Source organism: Benincasa hispida, chromosome 12, assembly GCF_027475165.1.
Source record: "Benincasa hispida cultivar pf3 chromosome 12, pf3_genome.v1.1, whole genome shotgun sequence".
Taxonomy (NCBI): Eukaryota; Viridiplantae; Streptophyta; class Magnoliopsida; order Cucurbitales; family Cucurbitaceae; genus Benincasa; species Benincasa hispida.
In genome coordinates, this window is record NC_143489.1 from 60009131 (window position 1) to 60035274 (window position 26144).

A 26144-nucleotide genomic window follows, 5' to 3' on the forward strand; every position below is an offset into this window, starting at 1 on the left:
AAGGACCAAAAATATATTTTACCTACTAATTAAAAACAACTTTCGTTCTTCAAACGTCCATTTTTTTTATATATATTTACTCTTGATTCTATCCAACTTTTTTTTATAAAATAAATTTTAACATATTTAAAGAAAACTTTCAATTTTATGTCTAATATGTTATATTTAAAATTTTAAAAAATGAATTAATATGCTAAAAATAATATAACTCAGTTAACATATAATTACAACCGTAATGTATATGTCTTTTTGATACAAAACAAAAGTTAATATATAATAGGACTCTAGACGATTAATTTTTATGGTCTAGTATATTTGTGAAATTCTACAAACATGTTAAATGCATCAAAGAACTTATTAGATAGATACAAAATTGAAAATTTTACGAATCTATTAAACACAAAATTGAAATTTTATAATTTAGTTAAATACTTTTTAAACATCAAGAACATTAACTCAAATTCAAAATCAGCTACATTTGTATGAATTTGGGTGGAGGCAAGTTTTAGGTTAAAACACTACTATTTTTCTTAAGTTCTTTTCTATTTTTGTTCATAACTTTGGATTATCTAATTTTAGTTACTTTCAATAAATTCAAAATTTAGTCCATTAAATTTGATTTTTTAAAAATTATAATTGGTTAAATAATTATAATAATTTTCATATAAGAAAATATACTAGGTAAATATTTGTTTCACCCTTCACAAAAGTCTAGATTAAATTATCTGAGTAAGAACCAATAAAAAAAATAATTATATAGACTAGTTTTAAGATTTATGACGGTACACAATTAAAAAAATATTTAGACTAAAATAAAATAAAACTTAGAGTACAAAGATCGTAATCTTATTTTAACTAAAGTTTTATTATAGTGAAATTACAAAATTATATTTAATAATATATTATAATTATAATTACATTGATTAAATTTCAATTTTCTAAGAGGATGGGAGGCAAATTCGCAATTTAACCTCTTAATTGTTATTATTGTATTTGAAAAAAAGAAAAAGAAAAAGAAAAGAGAGAGAGAAAGAAAAAGGATGGGTGCGGAAAATCCTAAGAAGAGAGTTAAAAACTAAAAAGAAAACAGAGGAAGCGTTACTTTATGAAAAGTGAATAAGAGTTTGCATTTGGACCTGGGGTTTACTTATTTACTTACACACCACCACCCCTTTAAATCTACCTTACCCTTAATCTTACTCATATTTTCCCGCTCTCTCTTCTCCTCAATTTCCCATCTTCATTTTCAACCACTTTCTTCTCCACACACTCTAATGGCGAACCCTCTGATTTTCTGAACTTCACTCAACAATGGAGGATTCCACTCCTCAGAAGAAACCCACCAAACTCCCTCCTCTCTCCAAATTTGAGGTCTATTTCTCAACCATTCTTCTTCTTCTTCTTCTTCTTCTTCTATGTATTCTTTTCCCATTTGGGTTTTTTTTTTTTTTTTTTTTTTTTTTTTTTTTTTTATTATTATAAATAAACTCAATTTCCACCATGGATGAGACTTTTCTTTCTCTTCCTCTGTAATTCCAACCCCATTTTCGCTTTCTTTTCACTTTCTCATTTGGGTTTGTTTTTCTTCCTCTTTTTCGTCTATCTTTCTCTTGAGTTTCTCAATTGGGGGTTTGTTTCTTTTTTTGGGTCTCTTGTTGTAATTTGAGATGTGGCTATTCTATTCTCTGTTTCTTCCTCTGTTACTGTAACTCCATTTTCTCCCTCTTCTGAGTTTCTCAATTGGGTTCTCTTTTTTTGGGTCTCTTCTGTAATTTGAAATGTGGGTTTCCTTTTTTTTCTTTCTTTCTTAATTTCAACCCCATTTTCTCCCTCTTTTAAGTTTCTGGTTTTCTTGTGGTAATTTGAGATGTGGGTATTCGCTATTCTCTGTTTCTTCCTCTTTAAAATTTCTGAATTGTGGGGTTGTTTGTTCAGAAAAAAAAAGGTTTGAGATCTGGTTTAAAACATGTTAAATTTGACTAAATTGTTTTATTTGATTGCAGGATTCACCAGTTTTCAATTTCATCAACAGTCTTTCTCCCATAAAGCCTGTTAAATCCATTCACATTACTCAAACATTCAACTCCATCTCTTTCCCTTCTCTCCCTGTTTTCACTTCCCCACCACATAATTTCAGTCCTCTCAAGTCCCCAAAAAGGTAAAGAAAACAACAAAATACTTGCATTTAATTCTATTCAATTAAATTAAATTATCCTAATCATTTTATTAAATTAATTAATTTCTACAGGCCGAATTTTTCGAACCCTTCGAGATCCCCGCCTGCAGTTTCTAAAAATGAAGGAGCGGTTATAATAATGGACCAGTTACTGGAGATTTTCGTGCCGGAAATTCCTCCTTCCGGCGACGGTTCAACTCCGGTAATTCAGCCACCAGAAACGGTCGATTCCGACGCCGGTGAGGTACTGATATTTCGTTGTCCGATTAGCTCTGAAGCTATGGACGGGGCGATTCATGGAGTGGAAGATGAGGGATTGCTTCAAAACGACAGCGTTTTGAATAGAATAGAAGAAAACAAGGTAAAGTCCTTTTTCAATTTATATATTTTTTTTTTTTTTGAGCAATTTTTTTGGTATTTGTTTTGAATTGTTTGTGTCCCACTCTTTTGCATGCTGTTCAGTTTCAGGGATCATTTGACAATGTTTTTGGTTCAATTCAAACATACTTTTTGGTTTTTCTATGGATTTGTCTCTATGTTTTTTGTCCCCCTTAAAGAATTTATATTCATTATGTGTTTCAAAGTATAAAGATTAAATATATGGTCATTCAAAAAAAAAAAAAAAAAAAAGAAATATATTAAGTATATGGGATTTTCAAATTATATTCACCGTGTTTCAAAGCATAAAGATTGGTTATTGAAAACAAATAATAATAAATAGAGAAGCAAAATTGAGTGTATGGTATTTTCAAAGTGACAGATGGTTTTTTTTTAAAGAAGTGTGGTTCCATTTGATAATGATGGTATTTTTTTTTAAAAAAAAATTATTAGTTTTTTTAATTAAAAAAATTTATTTACTATCATGAAATTAACTTTTTACCAATTACTTTTTTAATTTTCAAAATTCGAAACATGGATAGGTAGTGAATAACAAAACAAAAAAATAGCTTAGGACCTTTGAATAACTATTTAGTTTTTAAAGATTATGTTTGTATTTTCACAATTTTTTAATCATGATTTACTTATTTTCTAAGCAAAAATTTCAATTCTTAACTAAATTATAGAAATAAAGATAAGTATTTCATGGACATGGAGAAATATATTGAAGGATTCAATGAAGAGGTTTTTCCTTCATTATTTATTTGTTTTGTTTTGTTTTTTTGGAAAAAAAATTCAATAAATAAGAATTTAATTGAGATTGGAGGGGTTATTTTGATGGTAATTGAGTGATTCAATGTGGGACATTTTTTTTATACTCGATTGTGTTGACTAAATGGTCAAAAAGAAACAAAGTAATACAGGACATAAGTATTTACAAGAGATATGGTGATCTGTTTTACCTTAACGTTTTGTTTTTCTTACATTTTTTAAAAACAAAAAATAACGGCCTTATGACAACTAAGGTCTGGTTTTGTTTTTTAATAAGAAATGGATTTGAATTTTGTGATTTCTTATAGATTAAATTAGAAGTTTATTTCAATATTTTGAAGGGTATAATTACTTTTTGAATTTTCGCCTATGAACTTTATAAATATATGGTGGCTCGTCAAAATTTCAGAATAGGTCCATAATACATGCATTTTTTTTTTTAAAAAAATTAATTTATTTAGTGATATAAATTTGAAGATTTATATCTAATTAAACATATACTTTAATTTGTAGTCTAATATACCAATAGATTTTTAAAATATCAAATAGGACGCAAAATTTAAAATTTAAAAATATATTATACACCTTTTTAAATTTTGTGTGCTTATTTTATATAAAATTAAAAATTTATTGAAAGTTTAGGAGATTATATATATATATAAAAAGGAATATTCATAGTCTAACTGTTTTACTTGTGTCTTTATTTTGTTTTGATGTTCAAATTATGTCTTTCATTACTCACTATTGGACTGGTGGATGTATGTTAAAGAAATAAACTAGTTTTTATTAAAAGTTTATAGATTATAACATAACAGATTAAACAACCTTACTCCATCTCTCCAACATTCTTTTATTATACCGTCAGGTGTCTAACATATCATTGAATTTTAAAATTTATTTAATAAAAATCTCTAAGATCCCACCTTATAATCATTTTATTTTTGTTTTCTGTTTTTAAAAATGAAGTCTATATCATCTTAATACCTTACAAAAATTGAATTATAAGTCAAATTCCAAAAATTAGAATAAAAAATTTAGAGGTGAAATTGGTGCTTATATGCTTAACTTTCAAAAATTAAGAACTAAAAGTAAAATGGTTATCAAACATAGTTTGAACTTTTAACATTATATATATATATATATATATATATATATATATATATATATATATATATATTTTAAAATTTTAAAAGTGTCTATTAATTAATTGAGCTTTAACTTTGTATTTAACATGTGGATAACTTTTATATTGGAATAAAATTATGTGTAGTAGAGTTGCACCTATCTCTTATATAGTTGCGTTACACTTAATGAAAAAAATAAATAAAAGATTTATTTTTAATTTTTTAACTTTGCATTTAACATGTAAATATTTTGTTGTCAACATTTTTGTTTAAATAAAAATATTTTTTTTTGTGATTAAAAAAAGAGAGTATGGGATTTATATGTAGTCTAAGTTATACCTAAATATTATTTTTTATTGGGTGGCAAATAAAAATTTAATTTAGTTTTTTTTTTCTATTTGTCCAATATTGTAAGGTTAAACAATTTTTTTTTCTTTTGGAGTTGAAGAAACTAATTATGAGGATTATCATATATATATATATATATTAAATTTTGAAAATCTATTTAGTGTACAACAAGAAATGAAAAACGGAAAAAAAAATATTTTATCATTATTTTTTCTTTAAGAAAAGAAAAAGAAAAAGGAAAAGGAAAAAGAAAGAGGGGAGAGTGGTAGTATTTTATGATGGAATATAGCTAACGGAAAGTGTATTTTTTGTGAACTTGTGGGGATTGTGTAGCTTCTCTCTAACCTACAGAGCGGGAACATGCGGAGGCGATGTCTAGATTTCGAAATGGCGGGAAAGCCCAACGCGGCGGAGGCCGCGGTGGAGGCGACCGGCGACGCTTCAATCCCCGGTTCTTCTTCTTCCTCATTTCGATGCACTCTTCCTGGTATTGGTTTGCACTTGAATGCTCTTGCAGCGACCTTCAAGCACTCCGATTCAGAGAATCTGTGTTCCGTTAGGCAGCCGAGCCTTCCCAGCTCATCTGCCCCCATTTTTGCCCCAAATTCCATTCGAGATCAGCCTTTGTTGGCTTCATCCACTCCTGAAAGTGAAATCCCTCCCCAAGAACCTGCGAATCTGACTGGAGAAGAACTCAATCAGATCAACCCTAAAAAGAATTGGTACGTGGAGGCTGATCATGTTTTATGTATTCTCTGTGATGATTGTCGTTCGTTCTGAGTATTTGGATTGATGTCATTTTGGATTTTTGTTTTGTTGCTTGTAGCTAATGATTTTTGAATGGATTTGTAGGAAATTGATGGAAAATGCCGAAATTGGGGCGTGTAAACGTTGTAATTGTAAGAAATCTAAGTGCCTGAAGCTGTAAGTAGCAATGTTTTAACTTCTATATTATTATCGATTGAAGTTAGGGAATCTCCATTTGTGTTAGGTCTTGCCAATATGATTTAGTAGTTTGAGTTTATTATGAACCATGTCTTACTAATCTAGCGAAAGATTCCAAGAGTTCACTGTTGCAACAGTTTGTGAACTTAAAGTAGTGTTGATAACATCAAAATTTCAATCTAAACTAGTAATTTTCTTCAGATATTGTGAATGCTTTGCTGCTGGTGTGTACTGCATTGAGCCGTGTTCATGTCAAGGCTGCTTCAACAAACCGATACATGAAGCCGTGGTTCTTGAGACTCGCAGGCAGATTGAATCTCGCAATCCACTAGCATTTGCTCCTAAAGTGATCCTGAACTGTGATTCTGTTTCTGAACTTGGGGTTAGATATTATGTGCCTTAAACGTTCCCATTTTGTTTAAGGATCTGTCTGCACCGTGTCTTGCAGTTTGATCTTGATTAGTTTTTGTCTTGCAGGATGATTCAAACAAAACTCCCGCTTCGGCACGACATAAACGAGGATGCAATTGTAAGAAATCAGGTTGCTTGAAAAAATACTGCGAATGCTATCAGGTGATTCGATTACTCCCTTTTCTCAAGCTCTTCTCGGGTGTGTTGAACATCATATCTGAACTGAACTTGGTGCTTTTGTTCTTAAAAAGGGTGGTGTTGGATGCTCCATTAACTGCAGATGTGAAGGCTGTAAAAATGCATTTGGGAGGAAAGATGGTGAGTTTGATATGTTGTTTGAATATACCTAGCCGTCCGTATTTCCCATCAATCATCCATCTAATTCTGCTTGCTGCATCTTTTTGTACCATTCTCTCATGGGACAGATATGGTGTTTGATTATACCTTGCTGCATCTTTTTTTAGCCAAAAATACTTAACAATCCAAGTCAAATGATTTTGGAAACAATTGAGAGCACTTTGAATTGCTTTGTTTGTGAGAAGAGAACAGCACTTTAACGGATTTCACTTGTAGGCTACTTTTATCCAGGTTCTTCTAGACTGAAGTACTTGTAGTGTGTTCTTTGTTTTTAAAAGCGCTTTAAGAAGAATTTTCAAGGAAGTGTAGAAGCAAATATTTATATGATTTCTTGAAACACTTATTTTAGATCACCATTTAGTTTATAACCCTTCTTTCTATTAATTTAGCCTGGCCACATATTTCCTCATCAAGACGGTACTCAGCAGTCAATACTAGTTACTTCTTATCGAACAACATCATTGCTTGGAATTCTTGTTTCTTTACATATGCTCATCTCATTGGATTGCAGAATCAGCTCTAATAGGAATTGAAACTGAACAAGAGGAAGAGGGAAGAGAACATTGCCAGAAAAATGCAGAAGTACAGAGCGATGATGATCATCCGAACCCAAGCAATGCTGCTCCCTCGACACCACTAGGACCAAGCAGGTAAGCAATCAATATATTTATTGATATAAACAACACGGTTAAAGTTGGTAAGATTAATTAATATCCATAAAAATGTTGCTCCTTTCAGATCATTGATTCCATTTCCATTCCCATTGAAGAGGAGATTTCCATCTTTCCTCAACGACGAATCCTCCTCTAGATTATTGAGCGTTCGATTCAAACTCGAGAAGCATGGCATCACTCAAACAGAGCCCAAGTTTGAGAAAACACCCTGTGAAGATGTGATGCCAGAAACACTTTGTAATGGTTGCCCTTCTAGCACAGGTGTTAAGAGTGTTTCTCCCAACAGTAAGAGGGTTACTCTACCTCCACCGCAGGGCGATTTCAGGCCGCTGCCCTCGACTAGAATTGGTCGGAAATTGATACTGCAGTCCATACCTTCTTTCCCTTCTCTCACCAATCAAAACTCACGAATGAATGGACCCAGTGAACTGTAAAGTCTACTCCATAATCCGTCGTCTTCTTCTCAACCATTAAGGACGCCTCAAGTTTAGGCTAATGTTAATTTGATAGGTTTTTTGAAGTTTAGTTTTTTTTTCTGACAAACTTGTTAGACACAATTCAATTTTGAACTTATGATCCTCTATACTAGTATCCTTGCCCCCAAAAAATAAAGTGTCAAACTAGGGAAAAGGTAATTAATCTCTTCTCTTATTTTCTCGATAAAAGAAAGTACATTGTGTTATGGTTGCACTCAAATGATTTATTTTATGTGGTTGTGGTATTTATATATGTTTTTAATTTTTGTTTTCAGGTTCTCATCTCATGTTTTGCATTGAACACCAATCATAAAAAAACAGAATTTTTTTTCCTCCGATGATTGTGTTTAAATATGGTTAAGATAGCAGGTTTGCAGCCCTTAAATGTTGTTACTTTCGTTATTATTTAGGCTAAATCACAAAAAATGCATCTTAACTTTGCTATTTATTTCAAAAATCTCTTGAGAGTAGAAATCTATTAGAATTTTGAATGAAAATTGAGAATGGAATTAGAATTTTGGCATATTTTTACTTCAAGGGTAGTTTTTATACCTTTATGAAAGGTCAAGTAGCCTAATTTTTACCACCAAAATAAAAGAAACTTTTCCGATTTAAACCTGTTTTGGCAAAATGTCACTTGTTTTTGTGTGTTTTTTTCTTGTTCTTTACATGTTTATAAAACTTCTAATTTTAAAAGAAAAAAAACTTAGCCAAAACCTATACAACATTCAATAGTAATGTGTGTCATGTGACAATTTGTTTTAAATGATTCAATAGTAATGTACCATGTGACAATTTATTTTAAAAAAAATTATTTTATCTTTAAGTGGGAAACATGAGATTAGGTTGATCTAATCACGCGCCTTTTTGAAAAAGGAGAGAGAAATTTCATGGGCATCTTTCTATTAACTCAATGGTAAAAAAGAATTTTACTTTTCAAAAAGTTAAAAAAAAAAAAAGAAGAAAGAAAATAGAAAAAGAAAGAGGGCAAGTTAATTGGTTTTGGGTTGGCCATTTCTACCCATACTCTAAACGTGGGTTGGGCTTAGAGGCCCAATCCATTAACGAATGCAACGACTCCATTCCTCTTAGACAAACGCAATTTCTCTATTTTCCAATTCATTTTCCTTTCACAAAATCGCTGCCACTGTTTTTGCAGAATTTACGAGCCGACGTGTTGCTCAAGTCGCTGCCGGTGGCACTTTCTTAGAGCATACGATCGGAAAAACCCATCCTATATAGAGAAAAGTGAGGACTTGTTCGGAGGCAAAGGATCGAAGAGTATTGAATCTAAACAACGAGATTATGGAATGTGTTTTCGGCTTAGTGGGTAACGGTTTCGCCATTGTTGCCGCTGATTCTTCGGCGGTTCACAGCATTTTGGTCCATAAATCCGACGAGGACAAGATTATGGTCCTCGACTCTCACAAGCTCGTCGCTGCTAGCGGCGAGCCTGGTGACAGGTTCATTTACACAAGCTTTTACAGATGATTTCGTTTTCTCAGAAATCTGAGGGTTTTGATTGCTTCGTTTTGCTCGTGTCCTTCTAGGGTTCAGTTCACCGAGTACATTCAGAAGAATGTGGCGTTGTATCAGTTCCGAAATGGGATCCCATTGACAACTGCTGCTGCTGCTAATTTTACTCGGGGGGAGCTTGCCACTGCATTGAGAAAGGTACATAATTAGTTTGTTGTTTTTTATGATTATGTTTCTTGTGGGTAATTGGAAGTCCATTTGAACATTTTCCTGCTTTTGATTCACTCTGGGTTACATGGGACAGTTGCCCTGATCTCACCATACTATATCCTGGTCTTATTGTCTCTTGGGTGGGGCAGAGTTTGAAATTCATAATTAACTTGAATTCAAATTCAATGTTTTGGTACATCAAGATCGTTTTTATGCTTAGTAGGCTTAGTTTTTACGGGGGTGGTTTAGTGATCAAAGTATATTGTAAATTTTAAATTGCATACAGCCTAAGAGTTGGTTCTTATTCTTGGTAGGAAGCAAGTGCTAGCACTTTCTTTCTTCTGCTGTTACTCTATAAACCTTTTATGCTTTTTTGTTTTTGGTGTTCGTGAGTGTCCAAGCCAACTTGCACGTACTTTGACTAATCTCCCAGACTTGACCCTATAACATTTGAGTGTCAAGGGAAGTCCTATGATATCGAATCTTAGGTAGGTGGCTTTTATCATAAGATTGGTCCCATGACCTCTTAGCCCTTTATTAAGGTCATGTTCCCTATTTACCATTAGGCCAATCGAGGATGGTTATATGCCTTTTATGTTCTAATATTAGAAAATCGGAGTAGTGTTAAGTTGGAGAATTTTAAATGATTCGTTGTGGCTGTTTCTATGAGGATGCCAACACAACTTTCATCTTGTGATATTTATAGGTTGTAGGCAGTAGGCTTGTAGCTATCCTGTCTTTCATGGAAGTTTATGTCTATTTTCTTACGAGAGTTCAGTTACACAACTAATGTGCGAACTTCTTGTTTAGCATTATCATCTTTTTCCCCAATAAGATGTTTAGAAAGGTAACAAAGTATATATGCTGCTACTGGGTAGTTTTGTTCATTTCTCAGTATTTGCATTGTGACTGTGAGAGTGTAATGAATTGCAAGATTTGAAGTATATCTCGTGAACTTGGCAATTTGGTGTTTCTGCATTTTCATTAAGATGTATTTGTTTTTCCCAATAGTTAGATAGATTAGGTGGTCTAATTGGTAAAATTTTTGGTGGAATTGTCAAGAGCAGGTACGGGGTTGGGCAGTACTGGCATTGGTACTTGATGATGATACGTTGAGATGGTTGAACCTAATATAAAAATAGATTTTTTTGGGCTTGTGTATATAGGACCAAATTTTGGTCGTATGCATTGCTAACATGATCATTTTGAATAATTTAGACCTGGTTGGTAACTATTTGGTTTTTTGTTTTTTGTTTTTGAAAATTTAGTCTATAAACACTCATTCCATTTCTAAATTTCTTGCTTTGTTATCTACTTTTTACCGGTATTTTCAAAAACCAAGTCAAATTTGGACAACTAAAAAAAAAAATAGCATACTTTTGTTTTTGAAAGTTGTCAAATAATTCAACTCTTTTACTTAAGAAAGATGCAAATCATCGGAAGAACTTGAGATGAAATAGGCTTAATTTTTAAAATTCAAGAACAAAAAACAAAAGACAAAATGGTTACTAGACGAATTCTTAATTTTCATCTATAAAATTCATTAGCTTTTGATGCAGCTCTATTTCTAGTCTTGAGGAATGCTCTCAAACATGGAAAAACAAAAGGCTGAATCATGTTTATCTATGTTGGCCCCTATACTTTGAAGTTTGTTCAAGTTTAGTTTCTATACTTTCAATTGTCCGATTTTAGTCCCATACTTTTAATAAATCTTAAATTTAGTCCTCACTACTAGTTATGGTTGGTTTTTTTAAAAATAAATTGTTATCTATTGCCATTTTTACTTTGAATTTTGAAAACATATTCACATATAATATTTTTTTTTGCATGAAAATTATTATTATTATTATTTAACTAATTTTGGTTAAAAATAACTTTGAGAGTCGAAATTCTAAAGTTGGATAATTGAAAGTATGAGGATTAAAATTGAAAATTTTCAATTATAGGCACCAAAATGATATTTTAACTTTTATTTATTCATTTTGTTGGTCAACTTATAAGAATGTATTACAGACATGGTATCACCATAACTTTTCTGTTCTAGGGTTCATAGCTAGCATATGACTATTCCATCTCCCTTGTGTTTCAATATCTAGGGATTTATCTTCCTTTCATATCTTAATTTATCTATCAAGTTCTGTTCTAGCACAAAGCATTTAGTTCATGGCCTCATGGGGGCTTTTAAATTGAACCTCTGAAGCTAGTAAAATTTTCAAGAGCTTATTTTGTAGTTGTATAATACAAAATTCGCCTGAAATCGTTATGTAACTACTACTCTTAGGTCTTACTGGACTACGTGTCTATTTTCAGAATCCATACTCTGTAAATATCCTCCTGGCTGGCTATGATAAGGAGACTGGCCCATCGCTTTACTACATCGATTACATTGCGACGCTTCACAAGGTTGAGAAAGGTGCTTTTGGTTATGGATCCTACTTTTCACTCTCTATGATGGATAGGCATTACCATAGCGGCATGTCAGTTGAGGAAGCAATCGACTTGGTCGATAAATGCATCGTCGAGATACGTTCAAGGCTGGTAGTGGCTCCACCAAACTTTGTGATCAAGATTGTAGACAAGGATGGGGCAAGAGAGGTTGCATGGCGTCAATCCATTAAAGATACTGGAGCTCTTCCAGTTTGAGGAGTTTGACATTGTTGGAGAACTTGGTTTTTATTTTGACATTTTTCCCCCTCTGTTTTGTATACAAATGTTATGTCCTGCCAAGACCTGGTTCATTAGTCTTAATTGGAAGTGTGCTTATGCTGCCATTTGAATCAGATTTAGGAAAAATAGATTTGAAAATTTGAGGTTATGATTCATCTTCTATTATGGACCTACAAGGTTTCTATCTTTTGGGTACCTTGTGGTTTCTTCAAGCATAACTGATATCTTTTATTTTATTATTTATTTTTTTTGGAAGAAAGTAAAGCTTTATCTAAATTTTAGACATCAAATGCAACTTTGTTTTTTCTATTAGGTAAAATTGGGAATACCTGGAAGTGGGTCTCTACTCTCTACTTATTTATTTACTTTTTAAAATTTCTTGATCATAAACGAAAAAAAAGGGGATTTTTACATTAAAAAATATCTTTAAATTTGAATTTTTTCAAGAAAGATTTTTAATATTATTTTTGGACAAATTTATCATTTTTTATTATTTTATGTTATTAATATTAAGATATAGATTATGTTATTAATATTATCTTCAACGTAGAATCTTTTTTGAATACCATCCACGTACATTCTTGGTGAATCGAAGGCAAAAAAGGAAAAAAAAAAAGAGTAATAAAACTAAAAATGAAAAGTCTTTCAAAAAAAGAGAGAGAGAGAGAGAGAAGAAAAAAAACATTGTTGGTGAATTCTTTGCCTGCCCATTTTGTCCGAGGAAAAAAGAAAAAGAAAAAAAAAGGAATTCTTTGAAGAATTTAGTTCATGTAAACATCGTATAATTACATAAAATGTCGAAACTTTGCTATTTTTCACTGGCAGTTCGCCAATATATAGTTTATAAGGTTCGTAATTAGCGGTGGCACGGAAAGCATATCTATCTAATTATTGTTACGACTATGAGCGACGATCAATACTCTTAATGAAGGCCAAAGGGATCGCAACAATTCCAACAATTTCTAGTTTTTCACTGCAGTCTGCAGTGGACTGAAGGCTGAAGCCATCACTCCTTCATAGACCCCTAGTTTTTGAGCTTCGATCAAAAGTAAGTTTTCTTTCTGTCTTTCAGGCTTAAGTGGCTTCGTAATCACCTTATTTCTGGGCTTTCTTACTTGCTCCATTTTGGCGTCTCCAACGTTTCATACAGTTTTCTGGATCTATATGTCTACTACATTATTTCTGGGCTTTGCTTATTTTGGAGCCTCCATGGTTTTTGTAATCGCCTTGGGCTCCGATTAAAGTTGGGGTTAGGAACAGTTTAATCTCTTCTATATTGGGAGTTTTGATATCTTAATCCAATAATCTGGCGGATAATTCTTGTTTGGTTATTTGATTTTGACAATCAGGTGGGTTTTTTAATCTTATTTCTGTTATGGAGTATTTGAACACAGAGTTCAGTTTGTTTCCTTTGGTTTTTCTGCTTTTTATTTTGTGGAATTGAGAGATGATGATTGTGGTTCTTAGTTGTTGTGATTTTCCCTTTTCTTCTGTCAGTTTCCTCTTGACGATGGGTACGGTTGGTGATAATTGGGGAGACGATTTTTCTATCATCAGAGACAAAGGAGAGATTTCCTATATTGACTACGAAGATGATAAATCTGTTTGCAGTTATAATCCTATTGAGGAAGGTCCAATTATTGTTTCAGTGCCTTTTGCTTTTGTGAATGGCAAACCTCAATCAGTTTTCGTCGGAGAAACAGTGGCTGATATGATTACCATCAAGAACACCACCGATGAATCTGTGGATCTATGGTCCGTTAATATTTATGCATCCAATCCCGAAAACTCGTTTACACTTTCTCTAATGGAGCCCCCAGGTCCAAATGCTGACATAGAAAGTGTACAAGCTTTCTTGGAGTCTTTTTCATTGGAGGATAGAATGATCCATCCGGATGAGACTCTTACTGTATGGCTGTCTTGCAAGCCAAAGGAAATTGGCTTGCACACGACCATTGTGCATTTTGATCTTGGCAATGAAAGAATAGAACGAGTGTCTTTTCTTTTAGCAGATGATAAGATTTCACAGTCGTTGGCTTCTAGGAAGCCATATTCAAGAGATAGGAGAAAGAGGCATGAGGCAGTAGATTCGTATATTCCTGGCTCACGTCCTGTTAGAACACGAGGTAAGGGATTCAAAAATTTCCTTCTCCAATATGAAATCCCTAGTAGAATTAGAGATGAACTTAGCAGAAAGGAGATTCCTAGTGCTGTTCGAGAAGGACTTAAAAGAGATACCTACATTTCCTATTTCATGACATTGTTGAACATGGAAGAAATACAACTAGAGGTAAATATACATACATATATATTTTATGAATGAAAAAAAAAAGATGTGAATGTATTTACTCTTTTCTTTTTGAGATTATGTGAAACTTGGTTAGTTATTGCCTACAGGAAGACATGAGAGCTTATGATATGGAGCACGTTTCTATGAGAAGAAAGGGACATAACTTTTTGTCCCTCGAGGTTCCTGGGCTCGCTGAGAGAAGGCCTTCACTTGTCCATGGAGATTATATCCTTGCCAAGACGCCTTTTGACTCAGTTTCTGCTTATCAGGTCTAGGTCCACATAAACATTGATAGTTGTCTTCTTATCCCATTCATATGCCATTACTTTTAGAAAATATTCCTGCTCTTGAGAAGCTGTTCATATATGAAAAGACACAAGCAGGTTGGTAGGGTTCTTAGCCAAACTCGAGTATGTATGTAGATTGTGCAACATGTTCTCTATATACACTGCTCTATCTGTCAGAAGTATGTCTGGATTCTGGAATAATAGAATCTCTGGCATTAACTGTGAATGATTTTTAATGATATGTTATTTTCTCTCTTGTCAAAGCATGAATACCTATACACTAAAACCATGTGCCGTACTCTTGTATAAAATTCTTTAGGCATTCGATTTCTTTGACACCGAAGTCACTTTTTGGTTGTAGTCTTATCACGTGAACAAGTAATGTGCATACTTTCCTTGATCACCTAAGAATAGCTAATGGTAATTTAATCTTTTACCTTTGTCCGCTTCATCTTTTCTGGAACTGATGTTGTGATGTGCAAATTTGTGGTTTAATATTCAGAATGCCCTTGTCCATGTTCCATAACCAATTCCAGTATCGTGCAGGGGTATATTCATCACGTTGAAGCTGATGAAGTTTTCCTAAAATTTGCTCCTGAATTTCACATTAACCACAGAGATGACAATTTGTATAATGTCCAGTTTACCTATAACAGAATTAACATGAGAAGGTTCTATCAGGCTGTTGATGCTGCAGAAAGTTTGGCAAAGGAGTTTCTGTTCCCATACGATTTTTCAGAAAGAAGATATATCAAGACTACTCCGCTGGTGCCTATAACTCAGAACATCAATGAGGAACAGATGCGTTGTGTTCAGATGATCCTCGGTTGCAGAGGAGCGCCACCTTATTTAGTTCATGGACCTCCTGGTACCGGTAAGACTCAAACCTTGGTGGAAGCGATCCTACAACTCTATACGACACGAAAGAATGCTCGGATACTCGTTTGTGCTGCTTCAAATAGTGCTGCAGACCACATACTGGAGAAGCTCCTCAGTCAGGAGGGTGTTGAAATTCGTGAAAATGATGTTTTCAGGCTAAATGCAAGCACGCGGCAATACGAGGAAATCAAGGCTGACCACCTTCGCTACTGCTTCTTTGATGAACACATTTTCAGGTGTCCTCCCCGCAATGCTCTAGTGCGCTATAGGATTGTTGTTTCAACTTATATGAGTACTTCCCTTCTTTATGCTGAGGATATCAAGCGGGGTCACTTCTCTCACATTTTCTTGGATGAGGCTGGCCAAGCTTCAGAACCAGAATCCATAATTCCTATATCCAACCTCTGTCTAAGGAAAACAGTTGTCGTTCTTGCTGGTGATCCCATGCAATTAGGTCCCGTGATTTACTCCAAAGAAGCAGAAATTTATGGATTGGGTAAATCATATTTGGAAAGGCTTTTTGAATGTGAGTATTACAGCACTGGGGATGAAAACTATGTAATAAAGTTGTTAAGAAACTATAGATGTCATCCAGATATCTTGCATCTTCCTTCTACATTGTTCTATGGGGGTGAACTAATTGCATGTAAAGATGAGAAAAGTCTCCTCACGGATATAGCAGATATTCGTCAAGTACTTCCTAATAAAGAGTTTCCTGTTCTTTTCTTTGGTATCCAAGGTTGTGATGAGCGGGAAGGCAACAACCCGTCATGGTTTAACCGAATTGAGGTTAGCAAGGTGGTTGAGATTATAAGGAAACTGACTGATGGTGGAAATCTGAGCGAGGAAAATATCGGGGTCATAACACCCTATCGACAACAAGTGCTCAAAATAAGGAAAGCCCTTGATAGCCTGGATATGATTGATATAAAGGTTGGTAGTGTAGAACAATTTCAAGGACAAGAGAGGCAAGTGATTATTGTTTCTACTGTTCGATCAACGATCAAACATAATGAGTTTGACAGAACATACTGTTTAGGGTTTTTGAGTAATCCAAGAAGGTTTAATGTGGCTGTTACCCGGGCTATATCTCTTCTGGTCATAATTGGCAATCCCCATATAATCAATCAGGTGATTTATGTTAAATAAATGTTGTTCTGATTCAACGTGGCATTAACTGTCGTTATATGTTCGTTACCGAAACATCTCTTTTAGTGACCTAAACGTTATGAACATCTTTAAATTGCAGAGTCCTGTCTAATATTTTACTGGATCTAACGATGGTGTACTCTTAAATGTATTCATCGATAGCCACATTCCCCTGAAGTTCAATAGTATCCTCTTATTTTTTCACCTGATGGACCCTTAATTTTGCTCCCCGCCTGGTTCTTTCTTCATTGTATTATTGTGCATCAAAACTAATAAATTTCATTCAAGTAGATAACTTGAATGCAATGCCCTTACTCGAACAGGATTTGTTCTATTAGTTGTACAACTGTGTCCTTGAATTCTAAAGATAATTTGAATACATGAAACTCTCGGTGTTATTCTCTCTTATAAATATGCTGGCCCAGTAGTCTTGAGATTTCCTGTAGGGGAATATTTGGAAAGGGAGAGCAAGGTACAGCATTGTGAAGTGTCTTTGGGTGTCTCTAATAACTAAGAAGATACCTGAAAAGAATGACTTACAGCGTTGTTTTGGCAGGATGTCTATTGGAACAAGCTGTTATGGCAGTGTGTTGACAAAGATTCATATCAAGGTTGCCCCCTCCCCGAAAGGCAGGATCCCACATATGAGGAACAACCCTGCAATAATGAAGAGGGACAAAGTTCAGGATTTGAAGAAGCAGGCCAGAATCAAGAGCCGCTGGAGCCGGCACTGGCACCAAAGACGGAATTTTCTGAACCAGTTGTTGATGAAGCTGAATGGTCTGATGGGTGGAAGTAACTTTTGGTACCAGTCCAGAAACAAAGTGGAGAAAGAAAATTCTTGGTTACCGTTATCTTCTTTACATCTTTGTAGGTGTCTTGGAAATTTTGTTTATATACTCTAACCGTGTTAGTTTAAGAACTTTACCTTCACGCTAAAGTTGAGGCGTTGGAAAGTTAATATCCCTATATAGTCTCATTATAAATGATCATTTCTCAACAATGCGGAACTCTAAATTTTCCTGTTTGGGATCGATGAAGTAAAGAATGAAAGGATTTATAATTTGTTTTGCTGTTGCATGTTTATACATTCTATAAACATAAATTCCCGTCGATCGAGTAGAAAAAAGAAAACATCCCATTACGAAAAGTTTGGCATTTTTGCTATCACAGTGACAGTAAACTCTGCGACCCAGATCTCTACACCATGGTTACACAGCGATACAAAGTGCATCAAAAAGCTGCTCTAAAATGGACGAAATGTGGATAAGGAAGAGTGAACCTGAAAAGAACAAACCAATACAATCTTTTGCCAATGAAAAACGTTTGGTTGTAGCAGATGACAGAGATGGCGGCGGTTCATCTGCAGGTGCTGACGGCGATACGGTTGCGGATGGTGGTAAGCCCATATCAGGAGCTGGTATATTCTCGTCAGCTACACGGTTGTAAGCAAACATTTGAGGGTAATATTCATTATAATGTTGTAAGCAATCGACCACAAATTGCTACTAATTAAAGCCACAAAGATGACGAGGTTTAACTTGATCTTATTTGTTGATTGAAAAGCAAAATCTTTCTTTGATCCAAACACTTAGTAGCTATAGGCCTATAGCCAATACTTTATCTTAAGATTTGTAATAAATAAAGAACCAACAGACACACGAGGATAAGGATATGATCTAACACATTATTCTTTAAATATCTGTGACACCAACACAAAAAGGACATGTTTGTAAAAAATTATATCATTTTTATATTAAAAGAGACTCAGCTAACCAGGTTAGCATTTATATACTTGAAAAAAAAAAAGTTATATGTATTTCGCTCTCTAAAATTAATATTCCTTCCTTTAATAAGTATTTGAAACATGTTAAATGAACGCGGTCGGATCTATATTTCCTTTATACAATTATTGTATAATATATTATTTATTATGTTAATATAAATAGGTAAATTGTAAAAACCACCCATGAAATATGATGTAGTTATAATTACACCATTGAATTTTCAATTGTGAAAATTGAGCCATTTACACCAAAGTTGAACCTCAAACTTGCAATAGTTGTAAGTTTGAGTGTACAATTTGTACAACAATTTTATGTTTGAGGATCCGATTTTAATACTTTTATAAGTTTGCGACTCAATTTTAATGATTGAAAGTTTGTGAGTGTAATTGCAACTATTACTGTACTTTAGAAAAGCGTTTCACTCGTGTTGGACTCAATAGTGAATACTGTCACCGAAACTGAAGTATATTTTCTTCATTTCTTAGTTTGTGATTATAAAGATAAATAAATTACAATTTGTTGTATCTTTTGCTGAAGGGTATTTGCTCAGCTAATCCAGATTGATGAAATACATTAAACAAGAAGAAATCAGAAGAGAATTACCAGGACTATCCGGCTCTTGGATTCTTGGAATCCTCGAGCTGTGAAGAGGAGGCAAAGTTCGTGAAGCTGATTAAACAAAAAAGAATTTGCTGTAATCAATTTTCAAATTAAGCAGTCTTTGATCGAACGAAACCACTAGAAACAAGAATTGCTAGAATCAACGATTCGAAAATCAAAACCGAAGAAGATCAAGAATCAAGAAATTCCAGTCATCAATAAAGAACGAGAAAACGAGAGGAAGAAGAACGATTTCGAACTCATACCAGCACAGATCGAGTCCAGAGAACTACTCTTCTCCAAATACATTCCACTTTCACCATTGAGAGGACAAAACGAAGACAGAGCAATCAGCTTCGTGCGATTCAACGGGAAGCCCAAAATCTGAGGCTCACGAAGAAAATAACAGAGGCAAATCCCGCCGCCGGAACTATAAGCGGAGGAGAATGCCTCACAGCACGCCGAGGGAACCGTATCGGATAGATTGTTCGGCGGAGCAGAGATGAAAGGCAGACATGGCGAGAGCAAGAGCAGCTCTCTGGTGGCGCATCCCGTCGGCGGCGGCGACATCGCAACCACCGCCATCGACGTTGTGAGAAATGCCATTAACATTGTGACGATGCTAATTATCGCCGCCATTGTTGATGATCGGAATTGCAAAGGAAATTACAGAGATCGAGAAATCAGAGATTATTTCTTCTTCAGGGCTTTTAGTTCTTTAACAATTTGCAATACAATTTCACAAGTCCTTAAACGATTATTCGAAGTTGAAAATAGCGGGAAGAATGAGTGAATTCCCCAAAATACCCTTTAACCGTTTTGGCAAATGAAACAGAGAACGAACAGAATCATAATACTCCGATCAATTCCATTCAATTTTCAAACAAAAAATTGACAACAACAAACAATAATATCGCAAAAATCAGTAGAATTTCATGATTACAAATGCAAATCCCAGAAGCAGAAAAGGATGTGGAAAACTGTTTGAAGGGACGGCGGAGGATGGGGTCAGAACTGGGCGACTTCCGCCAGTCTCCGACGGAGCTCCGGCTTCAGGATCTACCGGAAAAGATGGAGTAAGGGCCGGCGTGGTGGGCTCCGGCGCTGCAAAAAGCCAAGTTTTAGAGAAGAGAACAGAAAACAGAGTGATTGGTCATTGGATGAATTGAGAATGTTGATTACCTTGAGGACTGCCCGATGGTGAAGATTCTGGAGGAAGGCTTGGTCCAAGAGGAATTGGGCCTGTCCATTTCAGAATACGAACTATTAAATAAGCATTAACAGGGAAAAACTGGAAATTTCAATGATAAGAACATGAGGAAGAAGATGAAGTTTGATTAGAAAATGGTACCTGGTGCGGGAACAGGAGCAGAAGAGGCTGAAACAAGGCTACCCAGTTTAGTCATTTCATAACAAATCCAATAAAGCCTTTTTGGTTTCTTATTTTTAAAAATTGTGTTTTTTTTCCCTTTCACAATTATTTTTTATGGTATCTTTTTGTAGGAACAAAGTTTAAAATGTGGACATGACTTGGAATATGAAGATCTTAATTCTATCATCATTGAAACACTAATGATATTATTTAAAGATTATGTTTCAAATCAACAAACAACGTGATTTAATCCATAACTACGACAATTAAGGAGTAATTAGAAACATATGTACCATTGCATTGGAGGGGGACACCAGGCAAGTTACAAGCGCGAGGAAGTGAAATAGCAAGAGTCCTATTGATGGGTATTTGAAAGGGAACTCGTCCGGTGACGATTTGGCAGAGACAGTCCCGACCGCCGCTAGCGAGCAACCGGATCGCGTTACAACAATCGGAGGTCGGGGAAGTGCCATTGGCAGAGCTGTTGGTGACAAAGTTCAAACAAGGGCTGAAGCTTGAGAGCATAGAGGCACTACATGGCACATTCATCTGCCCATGCACCGGAAGAATAGCCACCAATGGCAAGGCCAAGAGTAATAAAAAGGGGCTAACAAATTTCATTTTGGGCTTTTTTGTGTTCTTTGTTTAGAAGTTTTTGGCTTTTGTGGGAAATTTGAATTGAGAAACATAGGAGAATGTTGTGGAGGGATTTATAGATAGAGAGGGACAAATTTTGGAGAGGGTTAATGAGGGAGTTGGTTTTGGGAGCTCAACTACTTTAACAAACATGTGAAAGATTTTAAAATTTTATAGGCCTCTTTTTTTAGTTGAATTTGGATTTGTTGACTTATGAAGGAAATTTGTAGCTTCATGATTGGCCAAAGTTTCAACTTCTCAATTAAGTTAATTATTTGGTTTTATACCTAATGTTGTGGGGGTGTTTTTGTCCTTTGGAAATTCGGACGTCTTATTTGGTAACAATTTTATTTTTTGTTTTTTATTTTTAGCTTTTGAAAATTAAGTGTATAAAAGCTCTTTTCATCTTTCAATTTCTTGCTTTTTATTCTACTCTTTATTAATCTTTACAAAAACCAACTGAAAAATTGAAAACTACAAAATATAGTTTTTAAGCTAAGAATCCAACTGTAAATCATGTAAGAAATTGGGAAAAAAATAAACTCAATTTTTAAAAAACAAAAACAAAAAATGAAATGGGTATCAAACGGGACTTTAATTTTTCGTTTTTGGTTTTTGAAAAATTGTATTTGTCTTCCCGTACTTCCTTACTCACGGTTTTCATATTTTATATGTAAACATTTGAGTTCTTAGTCAATTTCCAAAAACAAAAAGAAGTTTGTGAAATTTTTTTTTTTTTTCAAATTTTAGTTTTGATTTTGAAAGCATCCTTAAAACGTAGACCATGAAACATAGAAATCAATAGATGAAAATAGTGTTTATAGGCTTGATTTTAAAAACAATAAATAAATAACCAAATGGGGTCGGAAGTTTCTAACTTCTCTTCCAAAATTTTGAGAAGTTGAAAAATATTCGACGCTTGTTGTATTTATTTGTCTGATTCTTTTTCTGAATGAACAAAAATCTTTATAAAAAAAAATGAGGAGAAATGATACCATTAAGAATCTAACAGTTATTTAATTTTTTCCCCTTTCTGTTTATACATCAACCATATGTCATTTTTCTTACAAACCATTCACTTGCAATGGGATATGAAAGCCAAATGAACCCACCAACCAAATTCTCATAAGAGATTCGTTAAACAAAGTAGGAAAATTCGTTCACCAACAAAAGCCCAACATTTCATCTGCCCTTCTACACTCCAAATTTCCTCAAATCAAACCCCAAAATTCACCATTTACGTATCAAAATTAAACTAAAAACATAAATATATATATTTATTTATTTGGTGATTGTTTTTTAGTGGATTTTGATATTCGAATCTTTGACCACTCAATTGATGATTACATAAATCTTAATTATTTAAGATGGACTTGTGACCGTAGTGATTTTTTTTTTTTTAAATAATCGTTAGACTTCTATCTGTTTTCTTTGCTTTAATGCCTATTGGTGTTCCAAAAGTACCTTTTCGAAGTCCCAGAGAGGAAGATGCATTGTGGGTTGACGTATAGTACGACTTGTCACATATATTAGGTCATATGGTATTTCCCCGTTCTCTCCCCCGATCGATATATCCTCTCTTTCGTCCAAGACGGATGGATTTAATTATAACAAATTTGGAGCGTGAAGTGCAATTAGAGATTTGAAAATCTCCATGCACTCTAATAACTACTTGATATAAATTGGAAGTATTTTTATAGTTTTTCTATTATACATTCGATGGTTCAAAACTGTCAACCACATTGTAGCAATCTCCTTTAATAATTTTCTCTAAAAATTAGAGTTTATGTTTTGAAGTTTCATGATATTAGTTGATGTATATTAACTTTAAGAAATTATTGGATGAAGCATCTCATCATAATGTGATCAACAATTTTACTAGTTGGATGTATGAGAGATTAATTATAAAAGTATTTCAAATTTGTATCTAACGGCTATTAAGGGACAATCACATTTAAATAAAATAAAAAAAAAAACCCTATATAGACCAAGTTATCTTTAAAATACAAACAATTTGAGCAATAGTTGTTAGATGATATAAAATTAAATTTATTTTCGTCCATCAACTTAAAGCTTTTAGGTTAACTAGTGATTTAAAATGGTATAAGAGCATGTGTCCAAGGAAGTCACAGTGTACATAAAGGTACTGAAAACCGACCAACCTACCAAATGCAAGCCTACTACTTTAATATTGATTTATTATTATTTTGTTATGTTGTCTAATTTCCAAACCCATTACATGATTGATTTAAATTTTTTCATCAAAAAAATGATTGATTTAAATTTTAAAAAGTTGTAAATTATGTTAACCTAACAATAATACTTAACAATTCATTTTTCATTTTCATTTGTAAATAAAATTAAAAAAAAAATGACCAAACCGACCAACTGTCATTCAAATTCTGCACATTTTTTTTTTTCGGTTTTCAATGTCATTTTTCTTTCAAAATTGATAATGTTCGACTAATGTACACAGGAGGATGACAAATTTAATTTTATACATCTAACAATAGTTCAAGTCTCTACAATGTATTTTAAATGTTCATGAATTGGGCCTACTAACATTCAACCTCAAATAGAAGTCCATTTCCAACTCTGGGCCTAATATGAAGCTTCCCACTAAAAGAAATTATGGAATTTTTAAATATAATATAGTAAATATTAAACATTATTAAAGTAACAATTTAAAAATAATTATAAAAAAAGTAATCACCGCTAGCAATACAACTATATAATTGATTTTTGGTTTTTGTTTTTGAAAACAAAGCCTTTATATACTATTTTTACTACCAAATTCTTTATTTATTATCTACTTTTTATCAATAGTTTAAAAGAGAATGAAATTTTTTAAAACTAAAAAAATAGTTTTTAGAATTTGAAATTTGGCTAAGAATTCAACCATTATATTTGAAATGCAAATTATTGTAATAAATGGGGATGAAATAGATCTAACTTTAAAAAATTAAAAAAAAAAAAAAAGAAATCGTTCCATAATTGATAGATTTATATATATAGATAGATAATAAATTTAAAACTAATGCAGATTAGCGACAAACTACACCAACCTTTTAAAATTAATCTAATAATAATTAAAATTGGTTTATACTAAGGTTTGAATTCTCTCCTACTGAGATTTAAATATTCAAAGACCTAATTTCTTTCTATAATCCTAAAATGGAAAAAGTTAGTCGGGTTTTAACTTAAATTTGATTTAGAGAAGATGTGACCTATGAATACTTTCAAAATTAAATAAAAATATCATTCTCTTTCAACTCAAACTAATATTTTTATAAATAAAAACTCATAGAATAAGAATTTCTAAATCTTGAAAATAAAATAAAAGGTATTTTCGTTTGATAATTTGAGCGATTATGCAATTTTGCAATTTTTTGAGACATTCTTTTTTTCATTCTTACCAATTCATATGCCATAAAGTTATTGATAGTTTTTAAATAAAGAAAACGTGTCAACTTATTTATAAATAATGTTATTATTTATTAGTGATAAACAGTGATAGAAATCTCACGGTCTATCACTAATAATTTTAATATTATACTAGTGATATTTTGAAAATAAACTATCATTTTTTAGTTTTGATATTATACTAGTGAAATTTTGAAACTTTAACTCGGTTAGTAATTACCAACATGAGCATCACTAACTTATAACATTTGTACCATCGAGTTTTTGTTAAAAGGAAAAAAAAAAAAAAAAAAAAAAGACATTTGTGCACCATCGATCTTAAAATCAAAAACTCAATTCCTCTATTACACATATTGGGAAAAAAAAGTACATATTATTAGTAAACAAAGCAAACATAACTTATTTTTTTGGTAATGGTATAATTATCAAAACTAGATTGTCACAAATAAAAGTAAGAATATCTCTACTATATTAAAATAGATTAAGGGGCCTATCTTTTTCGTTAATGTCAATTTTACCCTTGCACTCACACTCTTTTAGTGTGAGTATGTGTTTTACACTCACATGTCATGGCAAAATCCTATAATAAAATATTTTTGTTCTTTTAATTTTAGGTTCATCATATAATAATTTAACTTTTATTTGTTTCTCCCTCCCTCCCCTTAAAGTCACTATCTATGAAAAACTATAAAAGAATTAATCCGTTAAATAATAACTAAGATATGTTATTATGTTACTATTATATCAATTTTATTTCACAAATTTTATTCGCGTCATATTTTAATTTTATTCATCCATATATTTTCATATATTTTTCTCTTTTTATATTTTTAAATTTCTTACCAACTATTTAAATTTTAAATTCAATTATAAGTATTTGTTCAAAAAATTTATTTTCCTTAAAAAATTATCAAAAAAAAAATTCGACAACATTAAATATCTCATATCCATTTTAAATTAACTTGAAACAAAAAATATATATATAGTTTTTACATTATTTTTAAATGACTTCATTTCATATCAAATATTTACTATTAAAATCAATAGAAGTTGAATCAAAATTTTATATTAAAAAACAATTAAATCAAAATTTAAATAAATAAATTTATGTCAAGAAAAAGTTAAAACTGCGTACATGTCTCTCGACTAGTATTAGAATAAGTTTACTAAAAAAATTAATTGAAATTTTAATTATTATTTTTCAAAATACTAAAATGTCTGAATTTATTTTTGGAAATATAAAGATGTAATTTACAAAATTAGAATAACAACAAAAGCATATAATTTACTATATTCCTCAAGTTGAAATTAAACTCATTAGAGGATTTTTTTGACAAGAGACATACGTGGAGAGTTTCATCCTAGTCTATGGCTCAGACCACTTGTTTTTTGGCATTACATAGCTAAGAACTGTTTTACCTACTGCTAATTTTTTTTAAAAAAATTATTATCTATTAGCATATATACTATAAATTTGAAAAACATATTCATATATTCTATTTGTTTTGTCTGAAAATTAATTATTATTAGGATAAACTATCATTTTTTGTTCTTATATTTTAAAATTTGTTCAATTTTAGTCCTTATACTTTCAATTGTCCAATTTTAATCTCTATACTTTCAATAAATCTTAAATTTAGTCCCTTAAAAACGTATTTTTATCAAAATTGGTTAAATCATAATAATAATAAGTTTTCATTTAAAGAAA

General features: G+C 32.5%; 5 protein-coding genes across 6 annotated transcripts; 3 read left to right on the plus strand and 2 right to left on the minus strand.

Moving 5' to 3' along the window:
• The first annotated feature begins 1189 nt into the window (after nucleotides 1-1189).
• LOC120092727 (CRC domain-containing protein TSO1-like) lies at nucleotides 1190-7874 on the plus strand. Its single transcript, XM_039050883.2, has 10 exons — nucleotides 1190-1371; nucleotides 2004-2158; nucleotides 2249-2537; nucleotides 5131-5519; nucleotides 5650-5721; nucleotides 5944-6124; nucleotides 6220-6315; nucleotides 6405-6471; nucleotides 7022-7160; nucleotides 7249-7874. The coding sequence occupies exons 1-10, from the start codon at nucleotides 1312-1314 to the stop codon at nucleotides 7616-7618; spliced, it is 1818 nt and encodes a 605-aa protein (XP_038906811.1). The 5' UTR covers nucleotides 1190-1311; the 3' UTR covers nucleotides 7619-7874.
• An 880-nt stretch (nucleotides 7875-8754) lies between these two features.
• Nucleotides 8755-12161, plus strand: LOC120092676 (proteasome subunit beta type-2-A). Its single transcript, XM_039050825.2, has 3 exons — nucleotides 8755-9123; nucleotides 9211-9334; nucleotides 11657-12161. Exons 1-3 carry the CDS (start codon nucleotides 8966-8968, stop codon nucleotides 11987-11989), a joined length of 615 nt encoding a protein of 204 aa, XP_038906753.1. The 5' UTR covers nucleotides 8755-8965; the 3' UTR covers nucleotides 11990-12161.
• A 487-nt stretch (nucleotides 12162-12648) lies between these two features.
• On the plus strand, nucleotides 12649-17683 carry SDE3 (P-loop containing nucleoside triphosphate hydrolases superfamily protein). 2 transcript variants are annotated; one of them, XM_039018322.2, is made up of 5 exons: nucleotides 12649-13061; nucleotides 13511-14303; nucleotides 14411-14572; nucleotides 15137-16600; nucleotides 17175-17683. In XM_039018322.2, the coding sequence occupies exons 2-5, from the start codon at nucleotides 13524-13526 to the stop codon at nucleotides 17415-17417; spliced, it is 2649 nt and encodes an 882-aa protein (XP_038874250.1). In that variant the 5' UTR covers nucleotides 12649-13061; nucleotides 13511-13523; the 3' UTR covers nucleotides 17418-17683. The 2 variants fall into 2 exon arrangements, with proteins under 2 accessions (XP_038874250.1, XP_038874251.1); XM_039018323.2 differs by having other exon boundaries at nucleotides 12737-13362.
• Nucleotides 17661-19751, minus strand: LOC120066984 (Bifunctional inhibitor/lipid-transfer protein/seed storage 2S albumin superfamily protein). Its single transcript, XM_039018324.2, has 3 exons — nucleotides 19272-19751; nucleotides 19009-19074; nucleotides 17661-18053 (listed from the first exon to the last, which is right to left on the minus strand). Exons 1-3 carry the CDS (start codon nucleotides 19642-19644, stop codon nucleotides 17830-17832), a joined length of 663 nt encoding a protein of 220 aa, XP_038874252.1. The 5' UTR covers nucleotides 19645-19751; the 3' UTR covers nucleotides 17661-17829.
• Nucleotides 19752-19850: 99 nt separating this feature from the next.
• On the minus strand, nucleotides 19851-21145 carry LOC120066985 (non-specific lipid transfer protein GPI-anchored 20-like). The gene is made up of 4 exons (XM_039018325.2): nucleotides 20671-21145; nucleotides 20357-20383; nucleotides 20188-20247; nucleotides 19851-20109 (listed from the first exon to the last, which is right to left on the minus strand). The coding sequence occupies exons 1-4, from the start codon at nucleotides 20996-20998 to the stop codon at nucleotides 19928-19930; spliced, it is 597 nt and encodes a 198-aa protein (XP_038874253.1). The 5' UTR covers nucleotides 20999-21145; the 3' UTR covers nucleotides 19851-19927.
• Nucleotides 21146-26144: the final 4999 nt, after the last annotated feature.

Coding starts and splice junctions, on each gene's coding strand:
- LOC120092727 (XM_039050883.2), top strand. CDS start 1,312: ATGGAGGATTCCACTCCTCAGAAGAAACCCACCAAACTCCCTCCTCTC. Junction 5,722..5,943: donor AAATCTAAGTGCCTGAAGCT/GTAAGTAGCAAT, acceptor AATTTTCTTCAG/ATATTGTGAATGCTTTGCTG. Junction 6,316..6,404: donor AATACTGCGAATGCTATCAG/GTGATTCGATTA, acceptor GTTCTTAAAAAG/GGTGGTGTTGGATGCTCCAT.
- LOC120092676 (XM_039050825.2), top strand. CDS start 8,966: ATGGAATGTGTTTTCGGCTTAGTGGGTAACGGTTTCGCCATTGTTGCC. Junction 9,124..9,210: donor AGCGGCGAGCCTGGTGACAG/GTTCATTTACAC, acceptor GTGTCCTTCTAG/GGTTCAGTTCACCGAGTACA. Junction 9,335..11,656: donor TTGCCACTGCATTGAGAAAG/GTACATAATTAG, acceptor GTCTATTTTCAG/AATCCATACTCTGTAAATAT.
- SDE3 (XM_039018322.2), top strand. CDS start 13,524: ATGGGTACGGTTGGTGATAATTGGGGAGACGATTTTTCTATCATCAGA. Junction 14,304..14,410: donor TGGAAGAAATACAACTAGAG/GTAAATATACAT, acceptor TATTGCCTACAG/GAAGACATGAGAGCTTATGA. Junction 14,573..15,136: donor ACTCAGTTTCTGCTTATCAG/GTCTAGGTCCAC, acceptor AGTATCGTGCAG/GGGTATATTCATCACGTTGA.
- LOC120066984 (XM_039018324.2), bottom strand. CDS start 19,644: ATGGCGGCGATAATTAGCATCGTCACAATGTTAATGGCATTTCTCACA. Junction 19,075..19,271: donor TCTGGACTCGATCTGTGCTG/GTATGAGTTCGA, acceptor TTGTTTAATCAG/CTTCACGAACTTTGCCTCCT. Junction 18,054..19,008: donor CCAAGAGCCGGATAGTCCTG/GTAATTCTCTTC, acceptor ACAACCGTGTAG/CTGACGAGAATATACCAGCT.
- LOC120066985 (XM_039018325.2), bottom strand. CDS start 20,998: ATGAAATTTGTTAGCCCCTTTTTATTACTCTTGGCCTTGCCATTGGTG. Junction 20,384..20,670: donor TGTCCCCCTCCAATGCAATG/GTACATATGTTT, acceptor GCCTTGTTTCAG/CCTCTTCTGCTCCTGTTCCC. Junction 20,248..20,356: donor TGCTCCTGTTCCCGCACCAG/GTACCATTTTCT, acceptor TGAAATGGACAG/GCCCAATTCCTCTTGGACCA.